Source organism: Balearica regulorum, chromosome 8 (genome assembly GCF_011004875.1).
Source record: "Balearica regulorum gibbericeps isolate bBalReg1 chromosome 8, bBalReg1.pri, whole genome shotgun sequence".
Classification (NCBI taxonomy): Eukaryota; Metazoa; Chordata; class Aves; order Gruiformes; family Gruidae; genus Balearica; species Balearica regulorum.
Genome location: NC_046191.1, coordinates 1,848,894 through 1,865,566, shown reverse-complemented (window position 1 = coordinate 1,865,566; position 16,673 = coordinate 1,848,894). Strand labels below are relative to the sequence as shown.

Below are 16,673 nucleotides of genomic sequence, written 5' to 3'. Positions count from 1 at the left end.
ATTATAGACTCTAAGACGAACTATGGCTCAAGATCACTTGGTTGGGAATTGTCTGCATGCCGTACTTGCCTTCACTAGTTTTACATTTTTACTTACAAATTCTTTTGGGTTTGTTTTTGTGTGTGTTGGGTTTTTTTTTAACTTGTTTCTGGAATTTTGGTGGAAATGTCAGTATGTGCGTAATTGCTATGTCACACTGTGACAACAAATGACTATTAATTTAACTCTTCCGGACCAGATTCACGCTTGCCAGATGTTTGTATGTAGAGGACGGCTGCAGCAGCTCTACAATACGAGCTGAAGTCCTGTGCCGCTTGCTAAAGGGAAAGATGGAAAAAAGGAGAAAATGCTCAGTATCTTGTTCAAATTCTCGCAAGTCCCACTTTCTATTTTTTTGTGTGCGTCCCCGATGGGTGATAACTGGCCTGCTTAAATCAGAAGTGACCATCACTTAACAGAACAACGTTGGTGATAAATATTTACACACCCATGGAAACAACAGGCATTCTCAGCTTACGGACTTGTAGCGAGCCCCCCGTGTTTTGCAGCAGATAAAGGCAGCGAGGACAGAAACAACATACAAAATCATGGGTTAAAAACAGGGGTAATGAGCTGAACACGTCGCATTTTGATCCTAGCGGCACGCTTTCCCTCCTGCAACTTGGTTAGGAAAAGATAGCCCCCAAAATCTGAATTCACGCCATGGAAAAACAGAGTGGTCTTAGTAATACTTTCCATTAAACACAATCATTAACGTTACAGAAGGAGAAACGGAGGTACAGGGAGCTGAGGGGCTTACACTTCACAGTAATTTAAACGGTAGTTTGGCCAATTTTCTTCTATCCTCCAACACTGGTCAGTAAGTTGGGAGACGGCAACTACTCATGGAAGAGGAGAGCCAGCTCATGTACCCTCCTGACAGTTTAAAACACTTCACTGGGACTAAGGACCCGCGTAAAGAAGAAACTTCACAACAGCGGAACAAAAAGGCATTTAGAGGATTTGAGCAACGCAAGAAAACCAATACAGATCAGATCTTCCAATCCAGGACTATATGGATAGAGAAAGTCTCAGTACAGACTTTAAGATCAAAAATGCATTTTAAAAAATAAAGAATCTGTGCCACAAGGAGGGACGTTACCTCATAATGAAGGCGGCGAGCCTTGCTCATGGCTGGGAGGCTTGACTGCTTTCCACCGATGTTTCTGAACACTTGGAAGACCATAAAACACAGGAAGAGAAAATACAGACACAAGCAGATTCCCGCGACTATAATAAAGGCCATCTGTGCAGCATACGTTAAGAGAAAATGGTATGAGCTAAACAGAAACAATAGAAAACATTGTTCAGGCAATTCACTTATTGAGTATCACCCCAAAGATCATAATTAACCCTCCTAGCCCGCAGCGATCACTCAGGACAGCAGCCTGCCCGTGAGCAGGGCAGAGCTGGGTGAGCCCCCCGGCTCGGTGGGGAGCACACGCTCCGGTGTCCCCCAGCGCTCGGCACGGCAGCGAGGAGGGACGACACACCGAAACGCCTGCCCGCGCAAAATCTGCAGAGATTTGGGAAGCCGTCACCAACCAGCACGATCTCCGCAGAGGCTCCTGCCAGAGGGCTGGATGCCGCCGAAGGGACGCTGACCGCGTGAGCTCATCTCAGCCCAGTAACCCCAGTGAACGGCAGCGAAAGCAAGGCCTTCCAGCAGGACCTGGAAGAGTAATTCATGGCAATGCCTCGGCAACGTGAGCCCGAGTACCGGCAGCAACCGGAGGCCCCGGAGCAGATGCCGTCGCAGCTGGGGCCGGGGGAAGCAGAGCGGGCGCTGCCGGAGCGGCACTGGCAGCGGGGTTATCGTGATGACACCCAGGACCTAAATCCCCCGTGCTTCCCCCCAGATCTCAGACATCTTGAGGAGAAGTTCAGTTCTCCAGTGACTTCCCATAAGCACAGCACCAGTCCCTGGCAGTACCCAGCACCAAACCTGCCAGGACTGCTTCTTCCAAACACCGGCATCTCCAGCAGCGCCCGAGCTCCGCCTCACAGCCCCAGCCTGCCAAAAGGAGGAGGGTTTCCCCACACCCCACAGGTATCTGGCAGGAGGGGAACACCTCCCTCTCCTACCGACACAGACCGAGCCTGCCCCGAGCCGGGTGGAAGGATACAGCCAGCTCCGTGCCAACTTCGGTGGTCCAGATGCTGTAGAAGGGGTTCTTCAGCTGCACTCCCCTGCAAAGAGGAGAGAAAACACCGAGCTGCCACAGGAGCCAACGGGCTCAGAGAGCCCCGCGTCTGCTCTGCAGCCTGGGAAGAGCCAGGCACACCGCTTTCCTGCGGGGACGAGGAGGAGACAAAGTGGGAAGCATTTCTTTACAGCCCTACGGGACAAGATACGCTGCTGGGAAACACCAGCATGCTCACCGGAGCCTCTCCTGGCTTCATGAGGTGGGGCTGCGCATCCAGCCCCCGGGGTGAAACTGCTGGTCCCTGCTGCAGGAGGTGGCCAGGAGCCTCTGCTCGCTGCTTGGGGAAGGCTCGCCCCGGGGAGCAGCACGCGGGGGCTGGAGAGCAGCGCTGCACCTACCTCTCGCACATGTCAAAGATGAAGAGGCAGAAGGAGCCAACAGCTATGGGTCCAACCTGCTTCCAGTACCCCGAGAGACGATTCCGCTCGTTCTGGTCCTAATTGGAGGGTCAAGAGGTGGGGAGGAGGAGGAGGAGGAGAAAAAGGAAAAGTAAATTAGCCTGAAGTCCTCTCGCTTGGTGCGAGTTCCCATAGTGCTGTTTCCAACACTCAGCAAGTACAAGGGGGTCGCCAGGTACCTCTGCAAGTGGGGCTGGAAACCACATTCCTTTCTGCGTTGTACCCACCATCATATGCTCTCCGCAAAAGATGATCCAGAATGACAGGAGCATAGCATAGAAAATGCCTTGTCGAATGTCTCCAAAGAGCAACATCCAAGTCCAGTCAAATCCGATGGAAAACCACTCCACAGGGATGTTAATGAACGTCATGGAAATTCCCAGAGCAAAGATGACCCTGCAGAGGCAGAAACACCATCTCTTTCCAGTTTGTAAGGCAAGGACCGAGAACCCCAGAAGCCAAAGCTGGGCATGAAGAGCAGCAGAGGAAACTCTGGCACTTTGGGCGGTGGTAGTGGGGTGTCACCTCCCGCAGCAAACCCTCTGGGGCAAGGCCTCTCGGAGCTGCCACAGGCAAATGCAGCTACTCATTCTCTATGGGTTTAATGTTAAAGAAAAGAGAAGCTACGGATGTCTCCTGCTCTCAGAGGCCTGGGTGGAGGGAGGGGACGGAGAAGAGACCATTCCTGTCTCCCCAAACACAGGCTCTGCCAGGGAGCAGCGACCACCTTGGTCAGGGTCCTCTGGCTGTAGGGTCACCTTGCCCAGCACGCGAGCCCCTACTCACTTCTCCAGCAGGACAGGAGCGCGTGTCATCAGCGTGATCCGTCTCCAGTACCAGACCATGATAATTAAAATGCTGGGGGTGAGGAAGGTCTTCATGGCAAACCACACTTTTGTAAAGCCTCCGTTTTGATGGATGCCCTAAGGAAAAGCAAGGTGGAATGCAACAGCCGTACGGGGGTTAGCGCCATTACTCCATGCTTCTCCTTACAGGAGCTGACAGGAGAGGCACGTACGCGGCAGTACGTGTAAGCACACGAAGACGCAACCACTCTTTGAAAGACGTGGTTTGCCCAACACAGGAAAGGGAGCAGGTGCCTACTTAGCACCCAGGCCATCTGAGGACGCTTCAAAAGTCCTGAAAACAAATGCCAGCACACTGCGAGGTGGAGAGCCATCAAGAAGGGCACTCTGACACAGCGTGGAAAAAACTGGCAGAGTTGCTCTCAGACAAGTAACAAGATACTCATGCAGCGAAGTCACCACGGGTGGGAAACGCATCAGCCAAATTGATGCATTTCTCCAGACACACGCCCTCCCACCGCTGTCTGCAGCCACCGCAGCCGGCTGGCTCGCTGCTTCTGCTGAGAGGGACAGTGGTGGGAGGTTTTCCATGGCCACCAAGTCTCAAGGCAGGGCAGCAGCACGGATAGCTGACAGCCATGCCAAACATCTGTGTGGCGATGGCCAACTCCAAGATAGACCAGAACCCCCCTGAACGCTGCTGTTCTGTTCCTCCCCAGCTCCTATCCAGGAGAAGCAGGGCTTAATCAGGTGGAGGACTCTGCCAGACTGTGGTGGGGAGGAGAGAGACCTCTCGGAACTGTGGGAAGGGTCCAGCTCTGGAGGTGGTCACCGGGCACTGCTCAAGGCTCGGGGAGGGCAAAGAGGGCATCGCTCAGGAAGGCAGGCAGGCACATTTGCAGGCAGGAGCTACCCGTGACAAAGAGGAGGACATTTGCTGTGGATCAAAGAGATCAAGACAGGAGCTGCCACAGCCCCGGGGGAGATGCCCTTGCTGACTGTGGCATCGCGGGGCACAGCCACTCGGCCGGGGTTTGGCGAACACGGACAGAGGCCAGACGGACACTTACCACGAGGCGGATATCCTTGATTTCCCCAATGCCCACATTAATGCCCTTCCTCTCGTTCACAGGGAGGCGGATGTTGATGAGGTAGTATTTGTGGGCCACGCTGCCGATCTCCATGAAGGGAAGGAAGTCACAGTCGTAGTGACGGCCTTCGGATTCCAGGGTCTGGCGAAAGGGCACAGAGCGCCAACACACCAGTCAGCCTCGGGTGGACCAGCACGCCCTCCACGCTGAGGGTCTGCAACAGCCCTAACGCTGGGACCACTGCCAGCACCGAGAGCCCGTTTGCTAATTCCAACCTTCTCCCGAGGCCTGGGGAGAGTCTGTGCAAGTCTGGTGAACATCAGCAGTGCGGGGACATTTTTGCTCAAGTTTTAGATTGTTTTGGGTCATTGAGTCAATAGCGTTTGACCTCAAACGGGTTCACATCTCAGGGTCTTGAATACACTTCAAGTCATGGGAGCCTTTCAAGATGAAAGGCTGCTTGGGGATCTAAGCTTCCTCCCTCAGCAAGCACAATTTGAGCCAAAACAAAATATGCAACCCTCTCACACATGCCCTGATTTGGAGTTTCTTAAGCCCTGTTTTACCAGCAAACACTCCCCCCTGCACCTCGTATGTATTTACTGCGCATATGTGGCTGTATGGGAGAGTGCCGGTGTTACCGGAGACCTAAGTGGGTTGCTGAGAGGGACTATGCAGTGGGACAACAAGACACAGAGCTGAAAAACATGGCATGGTAAAAAGACACCAGATTAATTTAAGCACAGGAATTAGTCTGCAGCACAAAAAACCTCATCTTTATTTAAACAAGATGCTCTGTTCTCAACTGCTAGCTGTGCTCTCTGCTCCTAAGCTTTGTAGCTTGAGGCATTAAGAAGTTATTTTAAGAAACTCTTGCCCCACCTCTCCAGGTTCTTTGAGTGTTGCAGTGTCCCTGGTGGGCTACTTCCTCACTGCTCCTGAAGAACAAGGTTTTGTCCATCACAGAAGCACGAGATGGAAAGGTCCAAGTTCTCTAGGATGGTTTGGGCTATACAGATCTGAAAGCATTCGAGTTCCAGACAATGCCTCTGCTACACCTCACACCTCTTCATCCTTACAGTTTTAAGTCTGCTCCTGACTTCATCCCCTTCTCTTGTATCGCCAAACAGAACCAACTGCATGCGGAGCTCATCAGGTTTTCAAAGCTTTTACGCCAAGAGAAAGCTGACACGTTTGAAAGTTATGACTGAACAACTCAGAGCTTCTAGGAAGCACCATGAAGGAAAGGAAGAGGACAACTCCCACTGCACTCCCACACCTCCCCACCTCCAGCGTCATCAAAACACCTTACTTTTGGTGAGCCAAAGGTGCATTTCAGCTTCCTGATCTCTATTGCATGTGCTATTTCTTCCCAGTCATCAAACATGCCATCGCGATATGCTAATGACACATCCAGGGTAATTTCTGCGTTTTCTTCTGCAAAAGTAAGGAGACATCAGACTTGTTAGAGAGGAATGGTACATAACATCAGAAGGGTGGGAGAGCCTCTCAGCACTGGAAGGACCTCTGAGAGGCACACAGCTATGGAGGGGAATGGAAATTTTTGCATTCCAAACAAATTACCTTTTCCAAAACATTTATCTCCTCTCTAGTAGAGAAGAAAGAATTTTTACTGGTCATAAAGGTTTGATATCTTTCTAATACATCATGACTTACAGTTTGTGTTACAGTTGTGGGTGAAGAGCGTTATTTATCCATATAGCATTAGGAACAATAATTCATATAAAACTGGGACCTAGACAGCTGCAGAGACAGACAGTGAGCCAAGAATCAATCCAGCAGCCTCTTCGCCATGGGCTGGTGGAGGGACAAGAAGACAGGCTTCAATGCAGACTTTCTGCAGCTAATGCAAAAGTATGCAATAGGTCCTTCTGCTTCAGGAAACAACTGATCATAGGATTTGCTTTAAATCAACATTGAAATAGTGTTTAGTTACAGAAAACTGCAAAAAAGATGAAGTATACAACTGTATATGGTTAGATGAACTGTAAAAAGCAGAAACCATGCAACCAACGGTACATTTTGTTCATTTAGGTATGAAAGCAGAAGTCATCTACTGACGTAACCTTAGGTTTCTTATGGCTGTAGGTTCACCATCCATAAACACTGAAGCCCAAAATCTTGAATAAAAGGGTCTAGAATATGCCCCTTAACACAGATGTATTCTACCAGAGAGATGTTATAAGAAAGAAACAAAACGGGGTGCAGAGGTCTTTGGGTGGGCTGGGAAGGGAGCAGGCAGGGAACGGCACAGCTAGGAAAAGTCAAAATGCGTCACCAAAAGCACAAATTGCTTCAAAATCGCCCACAACTAGGATCCTCTGCTCTTAAAAGATAAGCCAGGGTTCCCAGAGTAATAAGAAAACACCACAGGACGTTCCTTTAAAAAGAAAATAAACCCTCTGAAGTTTAGCAATGTTGGCCTTGCTGGAAAAAAACCTCAGAAACGACCGCACGTGCTGGAGTTGATGTTTTCTATATGTATTGTTTAGCTTAACTCATTCTACATAAGACTTGTGGAGCCCTCCTCTCCACACCCCCCGCCCCCGGAGCAGCACGGACTTATTTCTGCCTTTACCGATGCACCAACACATACAGAGTTTATATACCCAGGTAAGGTCACCACATCAAATCTGCGTAGAAACAGTCAGCTCGTCCTCTCCTCGGCGTGTTGACAGGAAGAGGACGGGGTGTAACTGCTTTTACATGTGCTCTTGCTGGGATGCTGCCAAGAGGTCATCGCTGCAAGAATGAAATGGGGCTGGAACAGGCTTATTCAGGTGCCACAACTGAGCAAGGTCATGAAGTCGAGAGTTACAGTTGAAGTCTGCCAAGTAGCAACACATAAACATGCTTCAAAAACTCGAGGCAAGTCTGTACGAGCTCTACCAGATGGAAAATCCATTTACCAGGCAAGGCTCTGAAGGAGGAACACGTTCTGAAATGAGCATGTGCATGCTACAACCTAGCCTCTTTGCATAGATCACCAAACTGAGAGCCACAGCCGCTGGAAAAGCGTTGGAAGATGGCTACAGGACCATCCACCACGGACAAACGTTGGAAGATGGCTACAGGACCACCCACCACGGACAAACGTTGGAAGATGGCTACAGGACCATCCACCACGGACAAACGTTGGAAGATGGCTACAGGACCACCCACCACGGACAAACGTTGGAAGATGGCTACAGGACCATCCACCACGGACAAACGTTGGAAGATGGCTACAGGACCACCCACCACGGACAAACGTTGGAAGATGGCTACAGAACCACTTGCTGTGCCAGTGTCGAAGTAGCACGCTCTCACTGCAAACAGCTCACGCTTGCAAGCTCCCTGGGAGCATGCTGTGGCACGCTCAGGAGGTCAGAAATGCCTCTGCAGATCCACGCTCACACACACGCACACATTCCACCAGGGCTGCGTCACTGCACAGGCAGACGCCGTAAGCGCTCTGTCCGGTAAGGATGCGGAAGGCGTACACGATGCCAACGCCCGTAGCTTTTCGCCGGGAACGGTCTGTATGAAAACAGGGCTGCCTGCTCGTGCAGCAGCAGCCCGCGCACGGGAACGAGCTGCAGACACAGTGATACTTGATGAGCTTTGAAGTTCAGCTCTGAAAAAAATCTCATCTTCGTAATTCTGAGGGGAAGCTGTTTCATGTCTATAAGCAAGCATGAGGCTTTCAAGCGCTGCGTGTCCTGTGTATTTGCCATCTTTTTCAGTTATATTTTTGTTGGGAATATGCGGTGGCATACTCATCCAAAATGATGGGAAGGGGCGTGGATGGTATCTGTGGTTTAGACTTGCTATTTATACAGTGTTTGGAGGTGGCTCTGTTATGCATCTGATGTGGATGCATCAAGATTTTTCTCAGCATTTTTTTTGTGCACGTGATCTATACCATCCAGATTGATATGAAGTTCCTTTCCACAGCAACCATTAGTTAGGTTTCCATGAAACATGAATTTGCCATCTCAGATCCGCTATTTAGAAGACCAGCAAAACAGATAAATGGGAACATAAGGTTAGACTTGGCCCAGCTCAAAAGAACTACAAACTTCATTTCAGAAGCCATAAAACCAACTGGAATGCTTGGGATGAAATCCAACAAAAACAGCTTTCATTATTTCATCTTTGTAATCCAAATGTTGCTGCTGCCATCGAGTATGAAAACCAGAAGGCAGGAGATACACTAGTGTGTGCCTTTCCAGACCAAGGGATCAGAACCTCCCTCTGAATTTCCACCAGTCTCTGTGTCGGGGTAACACCTCCCATTAGAACAGAGGTTTTGTATAAGACCCATCAAGACGGTCAATATAGAATGCATATATATGTCCATATACATACAGACATACAGACAGACAGACATATACACACACACGTGCGTATTTCAGCACAGCAGACTGATGTCCTACACCAGGGCGCTCTCATTAGCAGTCCCCATCGTTCAAGAGGAACAAACACGGACAGTGACACGCTCTTTGGCAGAGAACTGAATTTTAAGAAGATTCACGACTTATTCACACGAATACCAAAATGTCAGCTGGTGAATCGACAGTCGGGGGGGGTGTGCCCTTCTCGTGCACAGCATGAACCCTCCTGAAGCCGTCTGAGTACCAAGGGCAGGCTGCGTGCCTGGGCAGGCACACGGGCACGATGTGAAGCAGAGCGGCAGCTGATGCTCCACCATGCTTGGCTTCAAGATAAAAGAAAGGTGTTTTAAAACATCAAAACAGGTAAGAGGCAAGAGACTGACAGTCGAGTCAGTTTTTACTTCTGGAAGTGCTGAGAGAGAGCAGAGTATTTTAATTATTCAAGGCTGAGCCTTGAATACATGCAAGGAAGGAAGAGAAAAAACTACTGCAAACCTGTGCTTAGCTTCCCAAATGCTAACATGTTTAAGGAAAGCAATTATTCAGTTCCTCCATGCACGTTACTCAAGATTTTCCAGAATTTCCCAACAACAAAAGGTAGAAATAGGTAGATTGAAATCTCCGCCTTATTCAGCACCAAGAGACAAAATTGCCCGTGCCAGGAAACTTCATCTCACAAGGACCATGTCAGAGCACCTCTTCATGGCATGCTCCAGACTAACCTTGCCTTCACAGATCTCGTAGGTAACGTCTAGAGAATTCGGAGCCTGGTAAATCACTTCTGATATTAGCAGCTCGACCACTGACAACCTCACCAGTATCATGGGATATTAAAACCCTACAGAAATAAGACGGGTTTGTTTAGATGATTACGCGTTCCAGGGATGACCAGCGAGGAGAAGACATGCTCCTGCTGGGGTTCCCAGCTCGGAGCTTTATCCACGACTCTCCATTCGCAGGGCTGTGAGATGCTCTGAAGCAGGTCAGAGCCGTGGCCCCCCCAGCGAGGGACTCCCCAGGACCCATCACGCTCCCAGCACCGCCAATATATTTTTTTCACATCGGCATTTTACTGCCAGACATTCAGTGCCCAAGATCTTTTCCATGATTCACTTTATAGTGCGATATTAGCAGTGGATATCTTCACTCACATTACAATAGTCTAAAAATAGAGAAGTTGTTTCAGAAGATGGCTCTGTGCCAGCCGCATACTAATACAGCTGTCTGGAAAGAAACGTATGCAAGCAAACAGAAGAAACGCTAGAATTATTTGCATTACACTTCCATGCTTCACCAGCTCTCTAAAATTACAGAACCTACCAAAGAAACCAAAATTGGATGAATTTGAATAGGAGTCTGCAGTGCTCAGCCATCCGACTGTACACAATTGCTTTCCAACTGCAAAGAAACCAGCAGTCATTCTCACTTACTAACATTTTAAATTCACTCGATATTAAAAGAGAAGGAAACAAGTTGGTTTTTTTTTAGATTGAAAACTGGTAAAGGCCCCTCCATGCTGTTACGCCATCTGACAAACAAAGGCGTCGTTATCCCATACCCAGCACAGTGCAACCATCGCTCTGTGCTCCTCAGGGACGTTGCATTCCTAGACATCAGGTCAATATGAAGCAATTTCAGGTTTACTTTTCCACAAGGTAGGAAGGCCAAGAGCCCAGCTCCGGGGGGTCCTGACGCCGGTGGCAGCTGGGGAGCGAGCAGCCTCCACGTCCCTGCTCCAGCTTGAGACGGATACCAGTGAATTCTTTCTTGGCACGTAGAAGGTCGTGCTGCAAAGCAGTTCAGAGAGAAGGACTGATGTTCCTTGTTAAGAACACTGCAGCTTGCCAAATGCAAACGGCTCAGACTCATGGCAGCAGACCAGCCCAAAACCTAAATAAAATAAATGAGAAATCCCCTCCAAGCTCAGAGCACATCCTCCCACCTTTCTCTGAGGTATCCTGCCCATGAGAGCCCAGCAGCAAGATGTGCCAACAAGCAACAACTAAAGCAAAGCAAGAATGAATTTTTAAAGTGAAGCTGATGTGCAGGGAACAGAGAGATGACCACCTAACCTGCCAGGGAAGAGGGACTTGCACACTCGCTACCAGCTACCCCATCCGTGGGGGGGCCACAGCGCTGCTCTGCGGGGGATGGAGAGGGGGGTCCAGGAGCCGGTGCGACCCCCTCCTGCCTGGGAGCAGGGACGGTCCTTCCGAGAGCAAGAGCTATTTTGGAGAACGGTCCTCGACGAGCTGAACAGCCTTTATCCCTCTCCTGAAACACCCAGTGTTCCTCAAATCCAGCCATGGGAATCCGACCTAACTGCACTATAACGGAGTAACACTTCAGCTTTAAAAGCAGCCTTCTGTGCAGAGGAGATTCCTTAGGGCTGGAAGCAGGAGGACGGCCGCTGCTCCCCCAGGGATGTGGCCGGCAGTGCCGCAGACGGATGGCAGGGACAGACGGATGGCAGGGACGGACGGATGGCGGGGATGGACGGATGGCTGCGCACCGGTGCTGCCGTGTGGGGCTCTGGCCGCTGCTCCGTGCCAGAGTCCCTGCGGTCCCTGCAAACAGAGCATTTTGCACCACAGCGGGAGCGGGTCCTGCTTGCAGATGGTGCCGTCCTCCCGAGCAGCGCTAAGATTTCCCATTGCAGCTTTTGCAATTGAGGTACAAGCAGTTTTAAGATAACTTCATCTCATTTCTCTGTCCACTGCCTTTTCCCTCTTCTGGAAAGGGTTTTTTAATAATTGAATGCATCAAAAAAGGACAAAGCCTGGGCACAGAAATAGCTTTTTCCTCAGAGAAACAGCAAGCCTGAGTCTCTCCCAGCTTTCCACGGGGAATAAACACATGGGAAGTAACTCAGCTTCTAAACATCTGCACTTCTGAACATCTGCATTTTTAAAACATTTCTAAACATCTGCATCACAGAAGTCCGGAGCAAGTTCCCAAGGTGATCACGATAAAGGCCGGCTCCTCCTCTGAAGGGTGCCAGTCCCACGGGGCCTTTTGGGATGCTCAGCCCCTGCATGGCTGCAGGCAGCTCCCCGGGGCACCGCGCCAGGGCTGCCCTTCCCCTCTGCCCCAGGAAAACCCTTGCTGGCTGACACACAGGCCGGACTCCGGCTCTCCGAGGCGAGGGGAAGCGCCTGCGTCAGCCTGAGTCACCCTGACGTCTCCTGACCGGCAGCCTGGCCGCCCCCGCCCCGGAGCATCCCTCTCCCAGGAAAGCTGTGGCAGCCAGCGCCCCTGGAAAACCCAAGCCCACGGACTCACAGTGGATGCATGTTTTCGTTCTGTGTGTTGGCCTCGCTTCGCGACCGCAGGGGAAGAGGATAACCAAGCGCCTTTGCCGTGAAGAGCGGGCGACGGTTTGAGATGTGGCTCAGCAGCATCCCCGGTGAAGACCGAGAAGGGGAGCGTGGCCGAGCCCAGGACCTGCATGGCTCGCAGTGACTTTAACGTCTTGGGACCACTCTGCAGGGTTTCAGGAGCCAGCGGAGACTGGGATGTTTCCCCAGGGAGACAGGCAGCCAGCTTCTTTAGGTGGGTAATAAGACCATTCGCAGTTACCGGGCAGTGCTGCTTTCCTAGATGATCCAAGACAGCTACAAGACAGTCATCATCATGACTGGCAGCGGCTTTAACTGCCACAACGCCGTCCAGGAGCCATCCCTGGTCTGGTACCAGCCCCTGTTGGCATTGGCCACAGCAGGGTGACTGCTAGCTTTGAGGTCTTGGGTTAAAGCTCGAGACAATAAACTTGAATTGTCAATTTAAAAGAAGAGATGAGGTTATTTCACATCTTTAGTGTTGACTCTTTTGAGGACCCAATTCCAACTGTCTGATCAATGAAGCTTTTAACACTAATGCAAAGTTAGCAGCAAGATACAGAGACACATATGCAATTATTTTGGCTTAACAAGATTTATTTTTATTTAATCTGTTACAACACGATCTAGCAAGCAAGAGATATGTTATTCACTAGTTTCTTAGATTTTACACTTAATTTACATCTGCCTTCAGCTTGGCACGAAGCGTAGGAAAACAGCGTTTTAACATACTTTCCTCAGTCAATGAAAGAAAACCTTCAAGATGTGCCAAGTAAGCTCACACCAGAAGAAGTATTAATGTCCCTCATCTCCAAATGCTTCTTATCAACAAAGAACAGCAGCAGCTACTGAACTGCTAATGACCAAAAATGAGTCCTTCCCAGCTGCAGAAGCAGTAGGGCTCACCCCCAAAACTTGCTTTTATTACCCAGAGAGTGGCCCAAGACAAGCTTTTTGAGACTTAAAAGCAGAAAAAAGTTCCCACCTTTGAAGGACTTGGTCACTGCACAGCACAAATAATGACCTGAAGAAAAGGCTTTTTGCACTTACAGGAGGAATTACTGCCAAAAGCTCGTTTAGCATTTTAGCAACCTGCTCCCAGGTGCTCAGCCAGGTACTAACTCTAGCTCAGCGGTTTGACTCTAAAAGCCTCGGAGCAAAGCGTTATTTCTCTACACGCAATCACCTATTGAAGTCTAAGAAGCTGAGGCCTTAATAAAGTTACACAGCTACCCTCTCTCTATTTTAGAGATAATTATAGGGGTAAGAATACATATGTAAGCTTTATACAATCTCATTTTTAACTTATCTTAGTGATGATCTGTTAAGGAACAGGTCCATGCTGAGCAGGCAGGGCAGTCAAGGAAACGTGAAGCTGTCACGAAGGCTTCAGCAGATCTGCGGTGACCTGGCTGCAGTCCCCGGGGTGCCAGCTCCCCCCCGCACCAGCACCCGCGTTTGCATGTCCACGTCCCCAACCCAGCGGCCAGCTGCTAAACCAGATATGGTCCCTGAACCGCCCCCCGCCGCGGTTACGTGAACACTGGAGCCAGAGCCAGGAGACAGGCTGCAGCCAGAGAAAGAGCTACAGAAGCCCCAGTGCAGACCAGCTGGAGAAGTAAAATTGTTTAGTTATTGCTAGGTTATAGCTGTTGGAGGGAGGGATTTCTCCCAAGCACAGCAAAACATGCAAACACACGTACGACTTCTTTCACTAAGGACCAGATCACTCTGCCCTTGCTGCTCCCGACATCATTTTGCAGATTTTTTTTTTTTCTAGGGTTATTTTTGGGTTTAGGGTGGGGTTTTTTTGCATATTTTATCTTCTTCCAGGTACAAAAGGTGAATCCCAGTAAGATAGCTCCTTCCTGTTCCTGTACCTATATGGTTTTCCAATTAATTTGGATCACTGTAGTTTCCAGGCCAAAAGGTATTTTCCATCTGCATTTATCAAATCCTAGCAAAAAAATGCGTCTCACAACAATCGATGGAAGGTAGGGCAGCTATTGGAGTTCACCAACAAACAACCTCAAACTGAAGAAAAGTTAAAGCTGTTATTACGACAAAGCCTTGGTAAATAAATATCAACTTTTCTGCAACTGGTGCTCAACGGAGAATGCATGTTTAAAACCTCAGACAGGAGCATTCCTTCTTAGAAGCTCCTCATGTCAACTTACGGAGCAATAACTTCATTTACTAAGTACTTTGGCTTACAGTTTAGAAACTCATCTCACAAAAGCGCTTGGCAAACACAGAGCAGAAGAGCATGGCCTGAAGTCTTCAGCACTGGGAAACCGGTAACCGGTTCAAGTCTTGATATAAAGGATTTTTGGGGCAAAGACGTTTATAAAAGTAAAAAAAACCAACCCCACCTCGTGACACTGCTTTTCACCACCTCCACACAGAGCGAGATGCCCAGACTGGAGCACAGCGATGTCCCCAGAAGGGACATCCCCACTCCTCACTTGCTCCAGCAGATCCTCAGCGGTGGCCCTGGCACTACCTGGCACAGCAGTGACCAGCTCAACCTGCCAGCCGGTCAGAGAGCTCGTCCGGCCAAACCCGAGTTCCTGCCCAGGATGGCTGCACAACGCAGCTCACGGCCAGGCACGTGCAGAGCCAGCACAAGGGACGGGATGGGGACGTGAGAAGCGGCAGGAAAGCAGCAGCTGAAAGGGCTGGGCTGTATTATCGGCTGCAAACTGTCGCTGTGCGCTCAGCGTCCTGGAATATTTGGAAAAACTGTATGAAGCCCAGGTGTGTACGCTGTGAAAGCAAATCTGCTGGATTTAAACCAGTGTAGTTGCTGGTGGCCTACGTACTTTAACAGGGAACCTGCTCATCATCTGCTTAGCTACTCGCTGGTGCAGCGTGAGCAGTTCTCCTGTAAAGGTACACACTGAAGTGTCCCATTACTGATTCCCACCTTTACAACATGCTCCTGTATCACCTCACTGTATGGAGGCACGTAGCAGTTAACGTACGGTGTAAGGTAAAAGCAAAAGGAAACACGCTGGGGAATTCGACCACAGTCAGCACCCAGCAAACAACAGACAGTGACTTACTTAGGTCGTTGTCCATCTTGAACGCGATGTCCAGCTGCATGATGAAAAGCATGAACTGGAACCAGGGGCTCATCTCCTTCCTGGGGAGGGGAATGTGCACGGCAAACACGATATCGTTGGCTTCGATCTGCCTGCTCACCGCCTCGTCGAAGTCTTTGAGCTTCTCGCAGTGGTTGGGTCCCCAGGGCATCAGCCACTTGGTTTTGTGGTGGTTCTTTCTTACGTCAATGCACTTCACTGACGTGTAAGGAACAGCTGTGGTGGGACTGGGAGCTGTAAATGGAAGAGAACCACATTTTTAGCATCTTTAGGTATCTCATATAGTGGTTTCCCCACCAAAATAGGCAGCTCCCCATTCAGCTACTTGAAGGCAATTTAAAATAAATGCATCAAAAGATTCTCCTTCACAGCTCCTTGATCTTGCAGTCAAGTAATTAAGTTTATTACATCTACAGACATATTACTGACTTTGTAGTTGGATCAAATTAGGATTAGCTGAAGCAGCTGGAATCTGCTCATTCAGTCTCAGACACCTCAGTTACACCAAAATCATACCGAAAGTTACTGGCATCTTGTCTGCGCTTACACCCTTCTAGTTTGCTCGCTCGAGCAAATCCACATGCAAAACGTGGCTATCGCAAACCTAGACAGACGAACTAATCCTAGACCTTGTGGTCCTGAGGAGCGGAGCAAGGCTTACCGCAGCGATTTGAACCACGCGCAGCCACATGTTTCCTTGGGCAGGAAGGCTTTTTGCACTGCTGAACCACGCGATTCTTTTTTTAAAAACACCAGGGAAATTAAAAAAAAAGCTCCCAGCACTGATAAGCTAGATATTGCTGCGTTAATTCTTTACTCACTTTCACGCCGAGCAGCGACGTGGTGGGGAGCGTGCCAAGGGAAGAAGGGGGTGCAGCCCTCCCTGGGCCAGGACGACCTGATGAGCCTCCCGGCAGCGTGGCACGAGCACCACCACCACTTCACACTCCCTCTTTACACAGAGGTACATCCTCATCCCAACGTAGTTCAAATTAGTAAGGTAAGCAAAACATCTTTGGAAAACCAAGGTAAATGCAGACATGTTTCTATCCCGTGAGGTTACTGCTCACAGGCACCATGGCCAACGGACCCTTCTCGTGGATTTTTGCCATGGCTGCTGTTTGGAAAGACTACCAGTACTTCTGCTGCTCTCCAGCCACATGGCTAGCAGAGCTGGTCCCACCTCCGCCCCACAGGTGCTGAGGGACTGTGCTCCAACAGGGGATGCCAGCTGGCCCAAATCCTTGTAAAGGCAGAGAGCAGCAACTGACCCAGCCCAGGCCACCACCCACA

The 16,673-nt window shown here is 49.8% G+C and overlaps 1 protein-coding gene across 3 annotated transcripts in view; it reads right to left on the bottom strand.

Annotated features, from left to right (window-relative positions):
* Positions 1-16,673, bottom strand: part of WLS (Wnt ligand secretion mediator) — a 48,776-nt gene that overhangs the window by 5,490 nt on the left and 26,613 nt on the right. For 2 of the 3 annotated variants that reach the window (XM_075759129.1, XM_075759128.1), the window contains exons 2-9: positions 15,342-15,614; positions 5,854-5,978; positions 4,521-4,682; positions 3,431-3,567; positions 2,824-3,040; positions 2,585-2,682; positions 2,166-2,229; positions 1,142-1,285 (exon numbers count right to left, since the gene is read on the bottom strand). In XM_075759129.1, coding sequence (XP_075615244.1) covers positions 1,142-1,285; positions 2,166-2,229; positions 2,585-2,682; positions 2,824-3,040; positions 3,431-3,567; positions 4,521-4,682; positions 5,854-5,978; positions 15,342-15,614 — 1,220 coding nt within the window. The remainder of the gene's footprint in view (positions 1-1,141; positions 1,286-2,165; positions 2,230-2,584; positions 2,683-2,823; positions 3,041-3,430; positions 3,568-4,520; positions 4,683-5,853; positions 5,979-15,341; positions 15,615-16,673) is intronic. The other variant, XM_075759130.1, reaches the window with a different exon arrangement.